This window comes from Hyla sarda, chromosome 3, assembly GCF_029499605.1.
Source record: "Hyla sarda isolate aHylSar1 chromosome 3, aHylSar1.hap1, whole genome shotgun sequence".
In the NCBI taxonomy this organism is placed as follows: domain Eukaryota; kingdom Metazoa; phylum Chordata; class Amphibia; order Anura; family Hylidae; genus Hyla; species Hyla sarda.
Window position 1 is genome coordinate 284,037,393 of NC_079191.1, and position 16,363 is coordinate 284,053,755.

The following is a 16,363-nucleotide window of genomic DNA, read 5'->3' on the forward strand; positions in this document are numbered from 1 at the left end:
AGCGCCACCGCGCTTGTCAGGGGCTTTCAGGTCTGGCCCTGAAGCAGGGCTAAGGGCCTGAAAAATTCACCTGCCTGGTGCCCGGAATTGCATGTCTCGGGCGTCGGGCGATAGGAATTCTACATCCCTGCATAGAACCAGGGAAAGCTTGTGGCTAAGCTCTTCACTCCCGGCTCGATGCCTTTTCTTTTTTTGCTGCCGGAGACAAAATTCTGTAGTAAGTCTATGGAACCTGTTGCCAGCAGAGGAATCTTGAGCGCAGCCCTTCTCCTGGCTAATTCTAGCTTAATTCACCCCTTCTATATTGAAATCCACAATACAACTGCCATGCTGTGGATTTGCGAAAAAGAATTGTAAGAGCCATCCACTTACATGTTACTGCATATTTGTGCTGATAAAATCTGCAGCATATTTCAGTATTTCTGTCCTATGTAAATTTACCATTTTTTTCATTTTTTTTTTCTTCAAAGGTTTTTTATTATACACATTAAAGACTTATCAGGTCTGACAAATCTATGTGCAGATTGGATAAATGAGGGGTAAAACCTAAATGCCCTACTGTATGAAATTGGGGAACACCTAGGTTAAGCATTTGCCCATAAATCCTTGTTTATGCTTAACTACAGATCAGTAACTCATCTGGTATCCATTTATAGCATATGGCTGACATGGGAAGGGGTTAAAAATACAAATATATTTTCCCAATGTTACTATCTAAGCATTTTACAGCCAAAAATGCTCCTATTGCCAGTGACATTTACAGTCATGAAAAATCATATATACATTTAATGGTGAATACATTTAATGGTGGCTCCAAGCGATTTTATGTGTATAAAAGCTTTTTTTTTTTTTTTTATTTCACTTGCTTAGCCAGTATCCTTTTAGATATATTGGATGAAAAATAGAAAGGTCATAGTGTTAAAGAATTTTATGTGGTCAAAAATTGAAGCTGAGACTAGACAAGAACAAGACTATACAAGACTATAAACAAGACTATATTAACTTAGTTTTTCTTCACATTTTAGAAAAGATGAGCACACCAAATCAGACACCTCAGAAAGAAACAAGTAAAAATACTGAAAATGTAGAGGATCACAGCTATCGTCAGGACAAAAAGAACAGAGCAACGCTTAGGACAACAGAAAGAGATCGCAAGAAAAATGTGCAATGTTCCTTTATGCTGGATCCAGGCTGTGGATCCTTGCCAAAAAAATCCATACCAGATGTTGATCTTAATAAGCCTTACCTCAGCCTTGGCTGCAGCAATGCCAAGCTACCTGTGTCTGTGCCTGTTCCTATTGCCAGGACAACACGACAGACCTCAAGAACAGACTGCCCAGCCGACCGCTTAAAGTTTTTTGAGACTCTCCGTCTTCTGCTTAAGCTTACTTCAGTCTCCAAAAAAAAAGAAAGGGAACAGAGGGGTCAAGAAAACGCTTCTATGTGGTTTAATAGATCGAATGAACTCTTCTGGCTAGAACTCCAAGCCTGGCATGCCGGGCGCAGTATTAATGACCAAGACTTGTATCTTTACACCGCTCGACAGGCCATCCCAGATATAGTTAATGAAATTCTAACGTTTAAGGTAAACTATGGAAGACTATCGTCTGTCAGCAATGGGGGAGATTTTAATGGGACATTCTCTGAGGGGTCATGTACTAACTCTCATGAAGCTGTTGTTGGTCACACAAGCTATCATGACCACATCAACAAACAGAGGGTCTCTTTTGAGCAAGTAAAACAGATAATGGAACTCCTAGAGTATATTGAGGCACTTTACCCATCTTTACAAGCTCTCCAGAGAGACTATGAAAAATATGCTGCAAAAGACTTTCAAGCACGAGTGCAGGCACTCTGCTTATGGCTTAATATAACTAAGGACCTGAATCACAAGCTCAGGATTATGGGAACTGTTTTAGGTATCAAAAATCTTTCTGACATTGGCTGGCCAGTGTTTGAAATATCTTCACCGCGTCCTTCAAATGGTACAGAAGAAGGGGGCAATGAGAGTGAACAAGAAGGGGTTATGAGCACAGAAAGCTCAGGAACATGTACAGAAGAAAGTGAAGATGAAAAAGAGGAGATGGACAATATGTTGGATGCCGTAGATGATTCTGATAATAATTTAACCTGCCAGTTAAAGGATAATTTCCAAAAGGAGGACAGCCACCTTCAGAGACTGGACAGATTTGTGTCGGACGATGACTCGTGTTGGGTCACTTCAGAGTGCAGCCATTGTTCTGGCTGTACTAGGGATTGTTTGACTTCAATATACAGACCATTTGTGGACAAGGCATTAAAGCAAATGGGGCTGCGAAAGTTGATTGTGCGGCTTCATAAATTAATGAATGGCTCGCTTCAGAGGGCGCGCACAACTTTGATAAAGACTGACCGAAAATTAGAGGTTAGTGTACATGGGGTTTGAAAGATTGTAGATTTTACATTATCCCTCTTGAATGTGAAAAAAAAGTTGATGCTACCTATATTCTTAAGACTGTAAAAAGTAAAGACGGTATACTAAAGGCATATGCCTTTAAGAAGTTATCTAGATAGAAAAGTCAGTAGTAACTGCTTGCTGAAAATCAGTGAATTACTTCTAATGAGAAGACATTTTGAACAAATGAGTACAGTATATCTGAAGCATGTTTAATACATTGTGAATTATTATGATCTGAAAAAACATGTAGAATCCTAGCAATAATCTCTACATATAATGCTCCAAACGTTTTCTTTTTTTACATTGCTTTCTGTTTCCATCCTAGCAAGGGATTTGTTCATGCAAATGTAGACATCTCATAGATACCTTTTTATATTATAAATTCCTAAAATGGGTAGAAAAAAGTTATTTTTTTTGTGAGAAAATCCGCCTTTTTTTTGTTTTAATTGTATACAACATTGTAATATCATTCTTAATGTGACTTTTTTGTACTATACAAAGCTTTATTTTACTATTAAATGTAGCTTTGTAGATTAGTTTTAATAATAATTATTTTACTTTCTCCAATTTCAAAGGGGTATTTACACTTTAAAATGTTTGACACCCACAGGATCTCAGGATATGGGAACCACATCTATCAGACATTTTATGGCATAATCTGTGGATATGCTATATATTTTCTAACACAAATATCTTTTAAACCTAAATATCTCTCACTGGGACCCAGATGTTAAGGAATAAATACAAAGCAGTAATTTTTGTTTTTTCTTTTTTTCTGACTTTTTAGACACCTGCTATTTTCTGAAATTACTCTTTTTTGGGTAAATTGAATATTTTGTACCATTAGGAATTTAGTCTGTGCTTTCTGTAGCAGATAAACGGTTATGCTATGTTAGAAGCACAAAATGTGGAGGTTTTACTAAATTATAAGTAATGTCACCTTTTAAAGATGTTATTCCTGTTGAGCCCCAGTGTTTTTCCTGGCAAGGGAAGACAGCTGCAGAAGCTCAAAATCTGCATGCCCAAATAATATAGCTTAAGCACAATTACATGATATATTCTTATAGTGCTATCTCTATAGTTTAGGATTTAAATGTTTTACTTTTGTGTTTTTTACGAGTACAGTCTTCAGAATTTCCAGACCCTGTGTTAAGTTCTGATTATTTACCGGACCTGTTTAAGCAATCTTCTAGTTCCAGTCGGAACATGGAACCATCGTGTGACCCTATCTCATTGGAAGAATTGAGTGCCATGGACTTGCCATCATTTGAGCCAGCATTCCTAGTTCTTTGTCGTGTTCTTTTAAATGTAATTCATGAATGTCTCAAATTGAGATTGGAGCAGAGGCCAGCTGGGGAACCATCACTTCTGAGCATTAAACAGGTTGGTGTTGAATGTTTGCAAGAAAATATTTTTGTCTTTTTTCTTTGTATCTTTTTTCTCATCTATCCCTTATTTACATGAATAATGCCTCTTACTAGTCCTTTCCAAATCGGGCCCAATACATGCACAGAAGTGATTTGAAACCGTTGCCAACAACATAGTTTGTGCTGTTGTGATGTAGCATCCACGCAGTCCTATGTATGATTGATGTAATGCATTACCCATCAATTAAGACACTGTTCTACAAATTTTCAAATTATATATTTTTTTGTTTTAGAAATGAAATGTGCCATTTCTTAATGAATTGCACATGTTGAATTCAAATATAATAATGAAATTTGTTAGTTGGCTCTAGTTTTATTGCAACGGACATTTTACATTTTCCAACTACAGGTAATAGGCAAGTAACACTGTTCTACAGGTAAAAAGTTGCAAGCATGAAAACTGCTGTTTTTACATAATTTTGGGGTGCTAAAAAGGAAAATAACAAGTTTCCATGATATATAAGCAACCAAGTAATGAAGTAATTTATCAATGGTAGTGGGAACAATAAGTCTTGTATCCCATAAAAAAATTTAGATACTCGGCGGCATCCTCACGAAAAGTTCTTACACCTATTGGTTCAAAAACTAAAGTTTATTAGTGCAACATAAGCTTCGAACCCGAACCGGGTTCTTCGTCAGGCGTGTAAAATTAACTTGTAGTTTGCCGGCATGTTTGCCTCACATGCCTACAGTAAGTGCCTGTGGATTTACGTTCATTGGGTCTCTCTCTCTCTCATGCATTCTTGTTCTGATGGTCTGGATACTGCTTGAATTTCGCGCATATGCGCAGTTGTCTCAAAAGATTTTTTGTGCTCTGGGAGTCTTGGTGCTACCGTGTCTAGTGGTTAGTTGTTGTCCACAATGTTGATGCAACAGTTCCTACTTGAAAGGTGTTGTATCAATTTCCATTTAAGCTGAGAGGTTGTGATTATATAATACCGTATTTATTGGCGTATAACACACACTTTTTAGGCTAAAATTTTTAGCCTAAAGTCTATGTGCGTGTTATACGCCGATACACCCCCAGGAAAGGCAGGGGGAGAGAGGCCGTCGCTGCCCGCTTCTCTCCCCCTGCCTTTCCTGGGGTCTAGAGCCCTGCTGCCGACCCTTCTCTCCCCCTGGCTATCGGCGCCGCTGCCCGTTCTGTCCCCCTGACTATCGGTGCCGGCGCCCCATTGCCGGCGCCGATAGCCAGAGGGAGAGAAGCGGCGCCGACAGCCAGGGCGTGCCGGCGCCGCTGCCCCGTTGCCTCCCCCCATCCCCGGTGGCATAATTACCTGTTGCCGGGGTCGGGTCCGCGCTGCTGCAGGCCTCCGGCGTCGTTGCTATGCGCTGCACGGCGCGGCGCATGACGTCATGCGCCGCGCCGTGCATAGCAACGACGAAGGGGACGCACGCCGGAGGCCTGCAGCAGCGCGGACCCGACCCCGTCAACAGGTAATTATGCCACCGGGGATGGGGGGAGGCAACGGGGCAGCGGCGCCGGCAATGGGTGCCGCTGCCCCTTCTCTCCCCCTGGCTGTCGGCGCCGCTTCTCTCCCCCTGGCTATCGGCGCCGGCAATGGGGCGCCGGCACCGATAGTCAGGGGGACAGAATGGGCAGTGGCGCCGATAACCAGGGGGAGAGAAGGGCCGGCAGCAGGGCTCTAGACCCCAGGAAAGGCAGGGGGAGAGAAGCGGGCAGCGACGGCCTCTCTCCCCCTGCCTTTCCTGGGGGTGTATTGGGGTATACACGCGCACACACGCACCCTCATTTTACAAAACTTTTTTTACCCAAATATCCTTGGTAAAATGAGGGTGCGTGTTATAGGCCGGTGCGTGGTATACCCCGATAAATACGGTAGTTTCTGTAATTTAATTCCTCTTGGCGCAATAGTGGAAAGCTTGTACATCCAGAATACTTCTCTCTTTTTCAAGTTTTCAAAGCGTTTGGAGATCTCTTCTTTAATTTGCTCTATGGGGATGATCACTAGCGGATTTGTTGCTAATGGATGGTTGGTTGAGCAATGTTGGGATAATCCATGTAGTTGAAAATTCTTTGTTCTGTCGATGCTTATTATCCGACAGTGGAGTGGTTGCATCGTTCTCCCTACATATTGCATTCCGCACATACATTCTATGACATAAATACCAAAAGATGACTGACATGTGAGTCTGTTTATTTTAAAAGACTCACCTGTTTCTTTAGAAATTATTTCATTTTGTGTTTAATTTCTTTACAACAAAGGCATCTCTTAGCATTACTACGGTAAGCTCCTGCTGGTAAATCCGGATTTTTGTTTTTGTTTTTATTGTTCACCATTTTTTGCTCTGTCCTCCTTGCTGGTATCTATTTCTACGCATTTGCATTTTGTTTTCATTTTGACTCTGTCAAGTGATGCCTTTGGGGTATTTTTTTCTCTTGGAATCTTTTTTCCAAAATCTTAGCTTGGGCTTTTGAATTGGCTATATGGTATATTCTTTAGCCACTGTTTAAAGTGGCCACTATCAAATTCCAGATAGCTATTTACATCTACAGACTTTAAAATATGTGGGTGTGGTAAAATGACACTTGTTGTGAAAAAGTTCTCACAACAATAGTCATTTTACCACATCCATATATATTATTGTTCGGCAAACATGCTGGCAAACTACAAGTTAATTTTAAACCCTGGATTTTAACCCCTTAAGGACCTGGGGTTTTTCCGTTTTTGCATTTTTGTTTTTTCCTCCTTACCTTTGAAAAATCATAATTCTTTCAATCTTTCACCTAAAAATCCATATGATGGCTTATTTTTTGCGCCACCAATTCTACTTTGATTTTTTTTTCCGTTTCGCTGTAGATTTTTGGGTAAAATTACTGACGTCATTACAATGTGAGACAAAATTGAAAAAAAACCCCGCCATTTTGTAACTTTTGGGGGCTTCCGTTTCTGCACAGTACATTTTTCGGTAAAAATTATACCTTCTTTTTATTCTGTAGGTCCATACGATAAAAATGACACCCTACTTATGTAGGTTTGATTTTGTCGTACTTCTGGAAAAAATCAAAACTACATGCAGGAAAATTTATACGTTTAAAATTGTCATCTTCTGACCCCTATAACTTTTTTTTAATTTTTCCGTGTATGGGGCGGTATGAGGGCTCATTTTTTGCGCCGTGATCTGAAGTTTTTAGCGGTACCATTTTTACATTGATATGACTTACCGTATATACTCGAGTATAAGCAGAGTTTTTCAGCAGGACTGTCCGGTGGGGAGGTCGTCCGGTGGGATAGTCGTTCCGGGCTGTCCATTTTCATCGGGGGGCCTCTTCTCCGTGCTTCGGGCCCGGCCCCGGAATAGTCACGTTGCCTTGACGACGACGCACAGGGACGTTCATTAGCAACATCCCTCTGCTTCGTCGTCAAGGCAACGCCTCTATTCCGGGCCCGTAGCGCGGAGAAGAGGCCCCCCGGTGAAGATGGACAGCCCGGAACGACTCTCCCACCGGACGACCTCCCCACCGGACAGTCCTGCAGCACCGGACCAGCGCACCCTAACGCCCCGCCGAGCGGAGGTGAGTACAAAACTAAAGGGGGTGAGAGGGTGGGGGGTCTGGATGATGTCGAAGGCCGCAGTGGTCTTCAACCTGCGGACCTCCAGATGTTTCAAAACTACAACTCCCAGCAAGCCCGGGCAGCCAGGGAGTTGTAGTTTTGAAACATCTGGAGGTCCGCAGGTTGAAGACCACTGTATCAGACATTGTCTGTTGGGGGGGTGATCACGTGTGGTGATAATGACAAGGGGATGATGAAGGGGGGTGTGGGATGATGACAGGGGATGATGAAGGGGGGGTGTGGGATGATGACAAGGGGATGATGACAGGTGGTGATGATGAAGGGGGGATGATGACAGGGTGATGATGATGAGGGTGTTAATGACTGGGGTCTGGATGATGACGGGGGGATGATGTAATTCCCAACCTAGGCTTATACTTGAGTCAATAACTTTTCCTGGGATTTTGGGGTGAAATTAGGGGCCTCGGCTTATATTCGGGTCGGCTTATACTCGAGTATATACGGTAGGGATCGACCGATTATCCGTATGGCCGATATTATCGGCCGATAATCACGATTTGGGGCATTATCGGTATCGGCAATTACCTTGCCGATAAGCCGATAATGCCCCGCCCCCCGAACCGCACCCCCGACCCACCGCGTTGCACCCCCCACCGTGATGCTGGACGGTATACCGGTATGGATTTTTGCCCATACCGCTATACCGGTTGGGCCCCTCCCCCACCCTCTGAGTCAATAAAAAAATTAAACTTACCCGTAATGGGGGTGGTCCGGGCCATCCATCGTTCCTGTAGTGTCCGGGGGCATTTCGGGTGAAGTGAACCGGTCCGGGCTGTCCTTCTTCTCCACTCCGGGCAGGCTCCGGCCTAGTACACTGCATAGACGCCGTGACGTCAGGTGCGTCTCTGCGCACAGGCGTCACTGCACAGCGGTGTCTATGCAGCGTAATAGGCCGGAGCCTGCCCGGAGTGGAGAAGATGACCGCCGGAGAAGGACAGCCCGGACCGGTTCACTCTTCACCCGGAACGCCCCCCGGACACTACAGGAACGATGGATGGATGGCCCGGACCACCCTGAAAGGTAGGGGGAGAGAAGCGGGTGGCGGCGGCGGCCTATGGCCCCGCAAAAGCCACTGCAGATCATTGATTTAAAGCGCCCGCTTTAAATCAATGATCTGCAGCGGTGTCGCAGGGGGTTAAATAGCCGATAACTTATACCGGAATATCGATATAAGTTATCGGCTATCGGCCCTAACCTGCACCGATTATCGGTATCGGCCCTAAAAAAATATCGGTCGATCCCTAATATACGGTACTGATCGCCTTTTATTCATTTTTTCATTATATAAAAAGTGACCAAAAATGCACTATTTTGGACTTTTGAATTTTTTTGCACGCACGCCATTGACCGTGCGGTTTAATTAATGATATATTTTTTATAATTCGGACATTTCCGCACGTGGCGATACCACATATGTTTATTTTTATTTACACAGTTTTTTTTTTTTTTTTATGGGAAAAGGGGGGTAATTTAAACTTTTAATAGGGGAGGGGTTAAATTATCTTCACTTTTTTTTTGCACTTTTTTTTTGCAGTGTTTTAGCTCCCATAGGGACCTATAACACTGCACACACTGATCTTTCACATTGATCACTGGTTTCTCATAAGAAACCAGTGATCGATGATTCTGCCGCTTGACTGCTATCCCGAACAGCTCCCTGAGCTAACCGTCATGGTTTCACTTTCATTTTAGACGCGGCGTTGAACTTTGAACGCCACGACTAAAGGGTTAATAGCGCGCGGCGTGCTATTAGCCACGGATCCTGGCCGTTGTTAGAGGCCGGGCCTGACCCGCTATGTCGTGGGCCCACGCCGTGCACCCGCGTTATAGATTGGGAGCGGACTCAGGGCGTACAGGTACAGGTTAAAACAAATAAAATTTGAATCTTTCATCCATTTTATCATAATATGGCGGTTCACTAGTAACATAGTTCATAAGGATGAAAAAAGACCAGATCCACATTTTTTTATGGGATACAAGACTTATTGTTCCCACTACCATTGATAAAGTACTGCTACCAGCGCCCCTGCTGAGGATCGGGTCCATGTGTAAGCTGCCACCTCCGTATCGACAGGATTTCTCCCGTAAACCTAGAAAGCTTATATGCACATCAAGGTGTTGGGCCCTCAGCACAACACATTCTGGTAAGCTGGGTATACTCTGGCGGGGATTATAACATCACTTACCTTATTGCACTAGGAGCGCCCTCTTTTTCCCTTCTTGTCTTCTCAAAGTAATGAAGTAAGGTTTATAAAATGCATGATGCAACTTACACCATAGATCAGTGGTTCTCAACCTTTTTCGCGACTGTACCGCCAAAGGGGGAAAGCATGTCTGCGGGTACCCCTTGCACGTAAATTTGCTTGGAACTTACGTGCGAGGGGTACCCACGACAAAATAAGTCATAAAATCACTTCTTTTCATAATGGCGTGTGCTTAGCACCATACTAATGTGATGCTTAATCCCCTTGTGCCATTATTTCCCCCCTCCCTCTAATCCCCTATGCCATTATTCGCCCCTCCATCTTAATCCCCTTGTGCCATTATTATCCTCTATGGCAAAAGGGAATCAGAGGGAGGGGAAATAATGGCACAAGGGCATAAAGATGGGGGGGGGGGGGGGAATAATCATTTCCCCCCCTCCATCTTAATTCCCCCTGTGCCATAATTACCCCCTCCCTCTGATCCCCTTTAGTCATTATCCCTCCCCTCCATCTTAAAGCCCTTGTGCCATTATTTCTCTCCCCCCCTCTGATTCCCCTGGGCTAATATTATGCAGTCATGGCCGTAAATGTTGGCACCCCTGAAATTTTTCAAGAAAATTAACTATTTCTCACAGAAAAGGATTGCAGTAGCACATGTTTTGCTAAACACATAGTTACATAGTTAGTACGGTTAAAAAAAAGACCTATGTCCATCAAGTTCAACCAGGGAATTAAATGTTTATTCCCTTGGTGTGTATTAGAACAAAACCAAAAAAGGAGGAAATAAGCTAATGTCATAATGTCACACCAAACTCAAAAAATTGGCTAGACCAAATTATTGGCACCCTTTCAAAATTATGGAAAAATAAGATTGTTTCAAGCATGTTATGCTCCTTTAAACTCACCTGGGGCAAGTAAGTAACAGGGGTGGGCAATATAAAAATCACACCTGAAAGTAGATAAAAAGGAGAGAAGTTCACTTAGTCTTTGCATTGTGTGTCTGCGTGTGCCACACTAAACATGGACAACATAAAGAAAAGAGAACAGTCTCCAAAATTGTGGAAGATCAACAATCTCAAGGTTACAAGTCCATCTCCAGAGATCTAGATTTGCCTTTGTCCACAGTGCGCAACATTATCAAGAAGTTTGCAACCCATGGCACTGTAGCTAATCTCCCTGGACATGGACGGAAGAGAAAAATTGATGATAGGTGTCAACGCAGGATAGTCCGGATGGTGAATAAGCAGCCCCAAACAAGTTCCAAAGATATTCAAGCTGTCCTGCAGGCTCAGGTAGCATCAGTGTCAGCATGAACTATCTGTTGACATTTAAATTAAATGAAACGCTATGGCAGGAGATCTAGGAGGACTACATTTTGCCAAAATTAACTTGAGTAAGCCAAAATCCTTCTTGTGGACAGATGAGACCAAGATAGATCTTTTTGGTAAAGCACATCATTTTACTGTTTACTGAAAACAGAATGAAGTCTACAAAGAAAAGAACACAGTACCTACAGTGAAATATGGTGGAGGTTCAATGATGTTTTGGGGTTGCATTGCTGCCTCTGGCACTGGGTGCTTTGAATGTGTGCAAGGCATCATTAAATCTGAGGATTACCAACGGATTTTGGGTCGCACTGTACAGCCCAGTGTCAAAAAGCTGGGTTTGCATCTGAGATCTTGGGTCTTCCAGCAGGACAATGGGGGAGATTTATCAATACCTGTGCAGAGGAAAAGTTGCCCAGTAGCCCATAGCAACCAATCAGATCGCTTCTTTCATTTTGAAGAGGCCTTGTTAAAAATGAAAGAAGCAATATGGTTGCTATCGGCGACTCGGCTACTTTTCCTCTGCACAGGTTTTGATAAATCTCCCCCAATGACCCCAAACATTCATCAAAAAGCACCCAAAAATGGATGGCAACAAAGCGCTGGAGAGTTCAGAAGTGGCCAGCAATGAGTTCAAATCCCATTGAACACCTGTGGAGAGATCTTAAAATTGCTGTTGGGAAAAGGCGCTCTTCCAATAAGAGAGACCTGGAGCAGTTTGCAAAGGAAGAGTGGTCTAACATTCCAGCTGAGAGGTATAAGATGCTTATGGATGGTTAAAGGAAGCGACTGATTTCAGTTATTTTTTCCAAAGGGTGTGCAACCAAATATTAAGTTAAGGGTGCCAATAATTCTGTTCAGACCATTTTGGAGTTTGGTGGGACATTGTCCAATTTGCTTTTTTCCCTCCCATTTTTGGTTTAGTATCAAGACACACAAAGAATAAAAGAGAGACAGCGCTCCGTGGTATGATATCGTTGATACACGGCAAGGGCTAAATATAAGAAGCAGGTATGGAAGATAAGGCAAGTGGCACGGCACTGCTGTATATTGTTGGACTCAATGTGGTATAGGTGGATGGATGTAAATGAGGGTGGTGGTGCTCTGGTCAAAGCTGAGGCACAGTAGAAATGATAGAGTAAAAACAACGAATCAGACCGGCAGACTCACCACGTTTCTCTTCTTCTTTATTTGCGTAAGCAAGGCATAGACATATACTCACAAACTTGGGGGATAGGACGTGCAGTGGGGGGACAAACTGGCAACAGACTCCGTTTCGCACGGACCACCGTGCTTCCTCTGGCCATACTAACTTTCTGTACAGCATATAATTAACGATTTAATTACCTGTAAAACAAAAAATGTCGTATATGCCATTCTGTGTCCTTGTGATTTCTTTTACATAGGCCAAACCAGTCGCCAGTTATGTACCCGAATCAGGGAGCATTTTTACTCCATTCGCACGGGTCGCCCTGGCGCATCTAGGTTACAGGCACATGTAAGCGAATCACATGAGAACAACCCTCAATGCCTGCGGTTTCTAGGGTTGGAAAGAGTTACGTTCACCGGGAGTGAACGAATGGATGCAAAGCTGCTCCGGAGGAAGACGCTTTGGATCATCAAGTCGGGAGCCCCGGGAGTCCTAGGGTTAAATGATCGCACAGAACTGACAGCTTGTTTTTGAGATTTACTTTCCACCCACCTGGCCGTGTCAGAACACACGTCACACACGTCCTGTCAGCTGACCAGGTGGGTTGGGTTGGTTACCTGTATATAATCCACTTTCACTAGAAAGTTAGTATGGCCGGAGGAAGCACGGTGGTCCGTGCGAAACGGAGTCTGTTGCCAGTTTGTCCCCCCACTGCACGTCCTATCCCCCAAGTTTGTGAGTATCTGTCTATGCCTTGCTTACGCAAATAAAGAAGAAGAGAAACGTGGGGAGTCTGCCGGTCTGATTCGTTGTTTTTACTTTAAATATAAGAAGCGCTTACCGTGATTAGTTACACTCAGCCAAGTGTAACAATGGGTATTTGTATGAATGGTATGGCATCTGCAGCTACTCAACGTCAAAAAGCGGACAGCAAGCAAACAAATCCTCCAGTATGGCGACGGGATAGAGAGCGCAGGACACACAGGTAAAGGAAATGAGGTTTATTCACCCATGATGCAACGCGTTTCACAGACTGCTTCATCAGGCCTGATGAAGCAGTCTATCTGTGAAACGCGTTGCATCATGGGTGAATAAACCTTATTTCCTTTACCTGGCTGTCCTGCGCGCTCTATCCCGTCGCCATACTGGAGGATTCGTTTGCTTGCTGTCAAGACACACAAAGGGAATAAACATGTGTATAGCAAAACGTGTTACTGCAATCCTTTTCTGTGAGAAATACTTAATTTTTAGATAGATGCAAAAGGTGGTGGATTTATTAGCCTGATGGCATAGCTTTGCCGTCAGGCTAATAAATCCACCACCTTTTGCATCTATCTTGGAGTGCTGCAGAATTCTTTTTTTACTTTGATTGCCTTTTGATCCGTCACCTAGGACAATAGACTGCTGGCACCCATCACCTATTTCTCTTTTTGGTTGTGCGGTCCCACAGTTCCTTTTTTTAAATTTTTTATACACTTTATTAGACTTTTAGGAGGAATCACTAGATTCCTCATACAGATCAATAGAGTTCTATTGAACTCCATTGATCTGTGTTCTCTGCGATCTATTGATAGACCCTAGTCCAGCCAGAATCTATCAATGACAGAGCCACGGACACCAGTGAACAGAGTGGGCTGGAGTTGGGAGCCAGCCCGCTCCATACAGACTGCTGAGCGCCGCCACACTTGTGCGAAGCAGGGCTAAGCCGAAGCAGGGCAAAGGGCCAGAAAAATTCACTTGCCCGGCGCCCGGGACTGCATGTTCTGGGCGTCGTGCAATAGGAATTTCACATCCCTGCAATAAAAGGAAATGCATCCCGTAAGACTGGACAGGTTACATATCCCCAATGGCCATTTGGCTCTCATGCAATACATATTCTCCATCAGAAAATAATGACGTGGTCTGTTTTCCTTTCAGTTAGTGAGAGAGTGCAAAGAAGTGCTGAAAGGTGGACTGCTTATGAAGCAATATTATCAGTTCATGCTGCGAGAAGTACTAGATGATTTTCACAAGTCAGACTGTAATATTGATGCTTTTGAGGAAGACCTGCATAAAATGTTAATGGTAAGTTGATTTATTTAAAAAAAAAAAATATATATACATTTTAGATGCTCTGTAATCTAATTGCTTTCAGTAGAAATATCAGTGTGTGTGCTTCTCATGCGTGCAGTTTTCTCCCTATATACCCTTTTCTCTGTATGGTTTTCTGTTCCTCCACATACTATCCAGCCTCTAGATAGATGTGGGAGTAAAAGTTGTAAATAAACTTAGATTGCTGGCCACTTTGAGGTACACCTGTTCAATTGCTTGTTAGTACAAATATCTAATTAGCCAATTACATGGCATGTAGACATGGCCAAAACAACTTGATAACGTTCAATCTGAGCTTCATAATGTGGAAGAAATGTCAATTTACGGTAAGTCATTGTGATTTGTGTGGCAGAAACTGCTGATCTGCTAGGATTTTCATGCACAACTCTCTCTAGAATTTACAGAGAATGGTCAGAAAAAGAGAAAAAATACAGTGACCTGCAGTTGTGTGGACTGAAATGCCTTGTTGATGACTGAGGAGAATGGTCAGACTGGTTCTTGTTGACAGAAAGGCAACAAGAACTCAAATAAGCAACATAGCTTCTGCTAGGGCAAAATGTCAACCACAATCAAGTGTACATGGGATAGTGACCCCCATTGTGGAACTACTCGCCCTATTATGTAGTGTAATAGACACCACCCCTAATGAGAACATGACAGCTCTTTGCCATTCATCTGATGAAGGGCTCCAAAGCCCTGAAACACATTGGGGGAGATTTATCAAATACTGTCCAGAGGAAAAGTTGCTCAGTTGCCCATAGCATCCAATCAAATTGCTTAAAAAGGTCTCTGAAAAATGAAGTGATCTGATTGGTTGCTATGGGCAACTCAGCAACTTTTCCTCTGGGTAGGTTTTGATAAATCTCCCCCATTGTGTTAATGGCCTACCTTTATATTATATCTGGGATTCAAATAGTCATGATTTATCTTGTGGTATCCAGGATTTTCTCCTCTTCAAATCTTCTACCTATCTCAGCTGGTACTTTCGGGTGCCGATACCTGGAAGTCTGCACCACCCATCAAATAAAAACTTGTGTCTAAAATAATTTTTCTAATCCTGGGTCTCTCCTTTAAATTCTGTGTTTTCCAAAACTCTGCATGAACCAGCTACTTTTATTTGCTGACACTTTTCCCACCAGCTTCATTTGAACTATGCATGTTTAAATGTTATAAATAGTGACGCCCCCCCCCCCCTTAAAAAAAGAACACTTTTTTTTTAAAACTATTTGTGACTTTTACAAGCTGAAAAAATATGCGTGTGAAGGAGCCTTGTGCTATGTGTTCTGAGCTTTGGTGTTCTTTTAGTCGCTACTGGCCCTGCCCATGTATTAGCACAGTGTATTAGCTTTGGGGTGTTCCTCTAAGACTTAACGTAGAGGCAGCTATAATATTATTTTTTTTTTTACTTGTTTTATCTTACATGGCAGACCAGAGTTTAATCATTTTTTTTCCATATTAATTCTTCGCTGGCGGTGATAGGATCAGGTCCCAGTCATAGCTATCATCCAACAAAGTCTCTGTTATACCCACTATGTCAAACTCCTCCTCAGACATCAACCACTCCAGTTCATCAGTTTTATTGGTCAGACTTCTGACATTAGTCAACATGCAATTCAATGGCATATGGTTTTTCTTCCTTTGAAGCCTATCCCTATTAACTATTCTAACCCCTCCCTCCGCTCCACCCCCAGGTACATTAATAAGTCTCTATATACAGTATCTTCCCCCTCTACGTTGTAGGTTCCCTCCCCCCCCCCCCAGTCCCTAGTTTAAACACTCCTCCACCCTTCTAGCCATCTTCTCCCCAAGTTCAGCTGCACCTTTCCCCTTTGAGGTGCAGCCCGTCATTACGGTAGAGCCGATAACCAACAGCGAAGTCAGCCCAGTTCTCCATGAACCCAAACCCCTCCTTCCTACACCAGCTTCTGAGCCACTTGTTTACCTCCCTAATCTCCCGCTGCCTCTCTTGTGTAGTATGAATGCTTGTTGTTAGTTGGGCTCCACACAGAACATGTATCCCTTCATTTCAAAGCCAATAGTAGTCAAGAGATGGTAGACCTCTCTTTTTATTGGATTGTTTTTTTTTTACCTGTTTATCATGATCTGTAAGCAACATTTTGACTATGTAGA

At 43.1% G+C, this 16,363-nt stretch overlaps 1 protein-coding gene across 6 annotated transcripts in view; it reads left to right on the top strand.

Annotated features, from left to right (window-relative positions):
- The window catches only part of MAP3K4 (mitogen-activated protein kinase kinase kinase 4), a 162,712-nt gene that overhangs the window by 64,401 nt on the left and 81,948 nt on the right, over positions 1 to 16,363 (top strand). For all 6 annotated transcript variants that reach the window (XM_056566781.1, XM_056566782.1, XM_056566783.1 and 3 more), the window contains exons 3-5: positions 1,026 to 2,404; positions 3,563 to 3,820; positions 14,060 to 14,206. In XM_056566781.1, the coding sequence (XP_056422756.1) occupies positions 1,026 to 2,404; positions 3,563 to 3,820; positions 14,060 to 14,206 (1,784 nt within the window). The remainder of the gene's footprint in view (positions 1 to 1,025; positions 2,405 to 3,562; positions 3,821 to 14,059; positions 14,207 to 16,363) is intronic.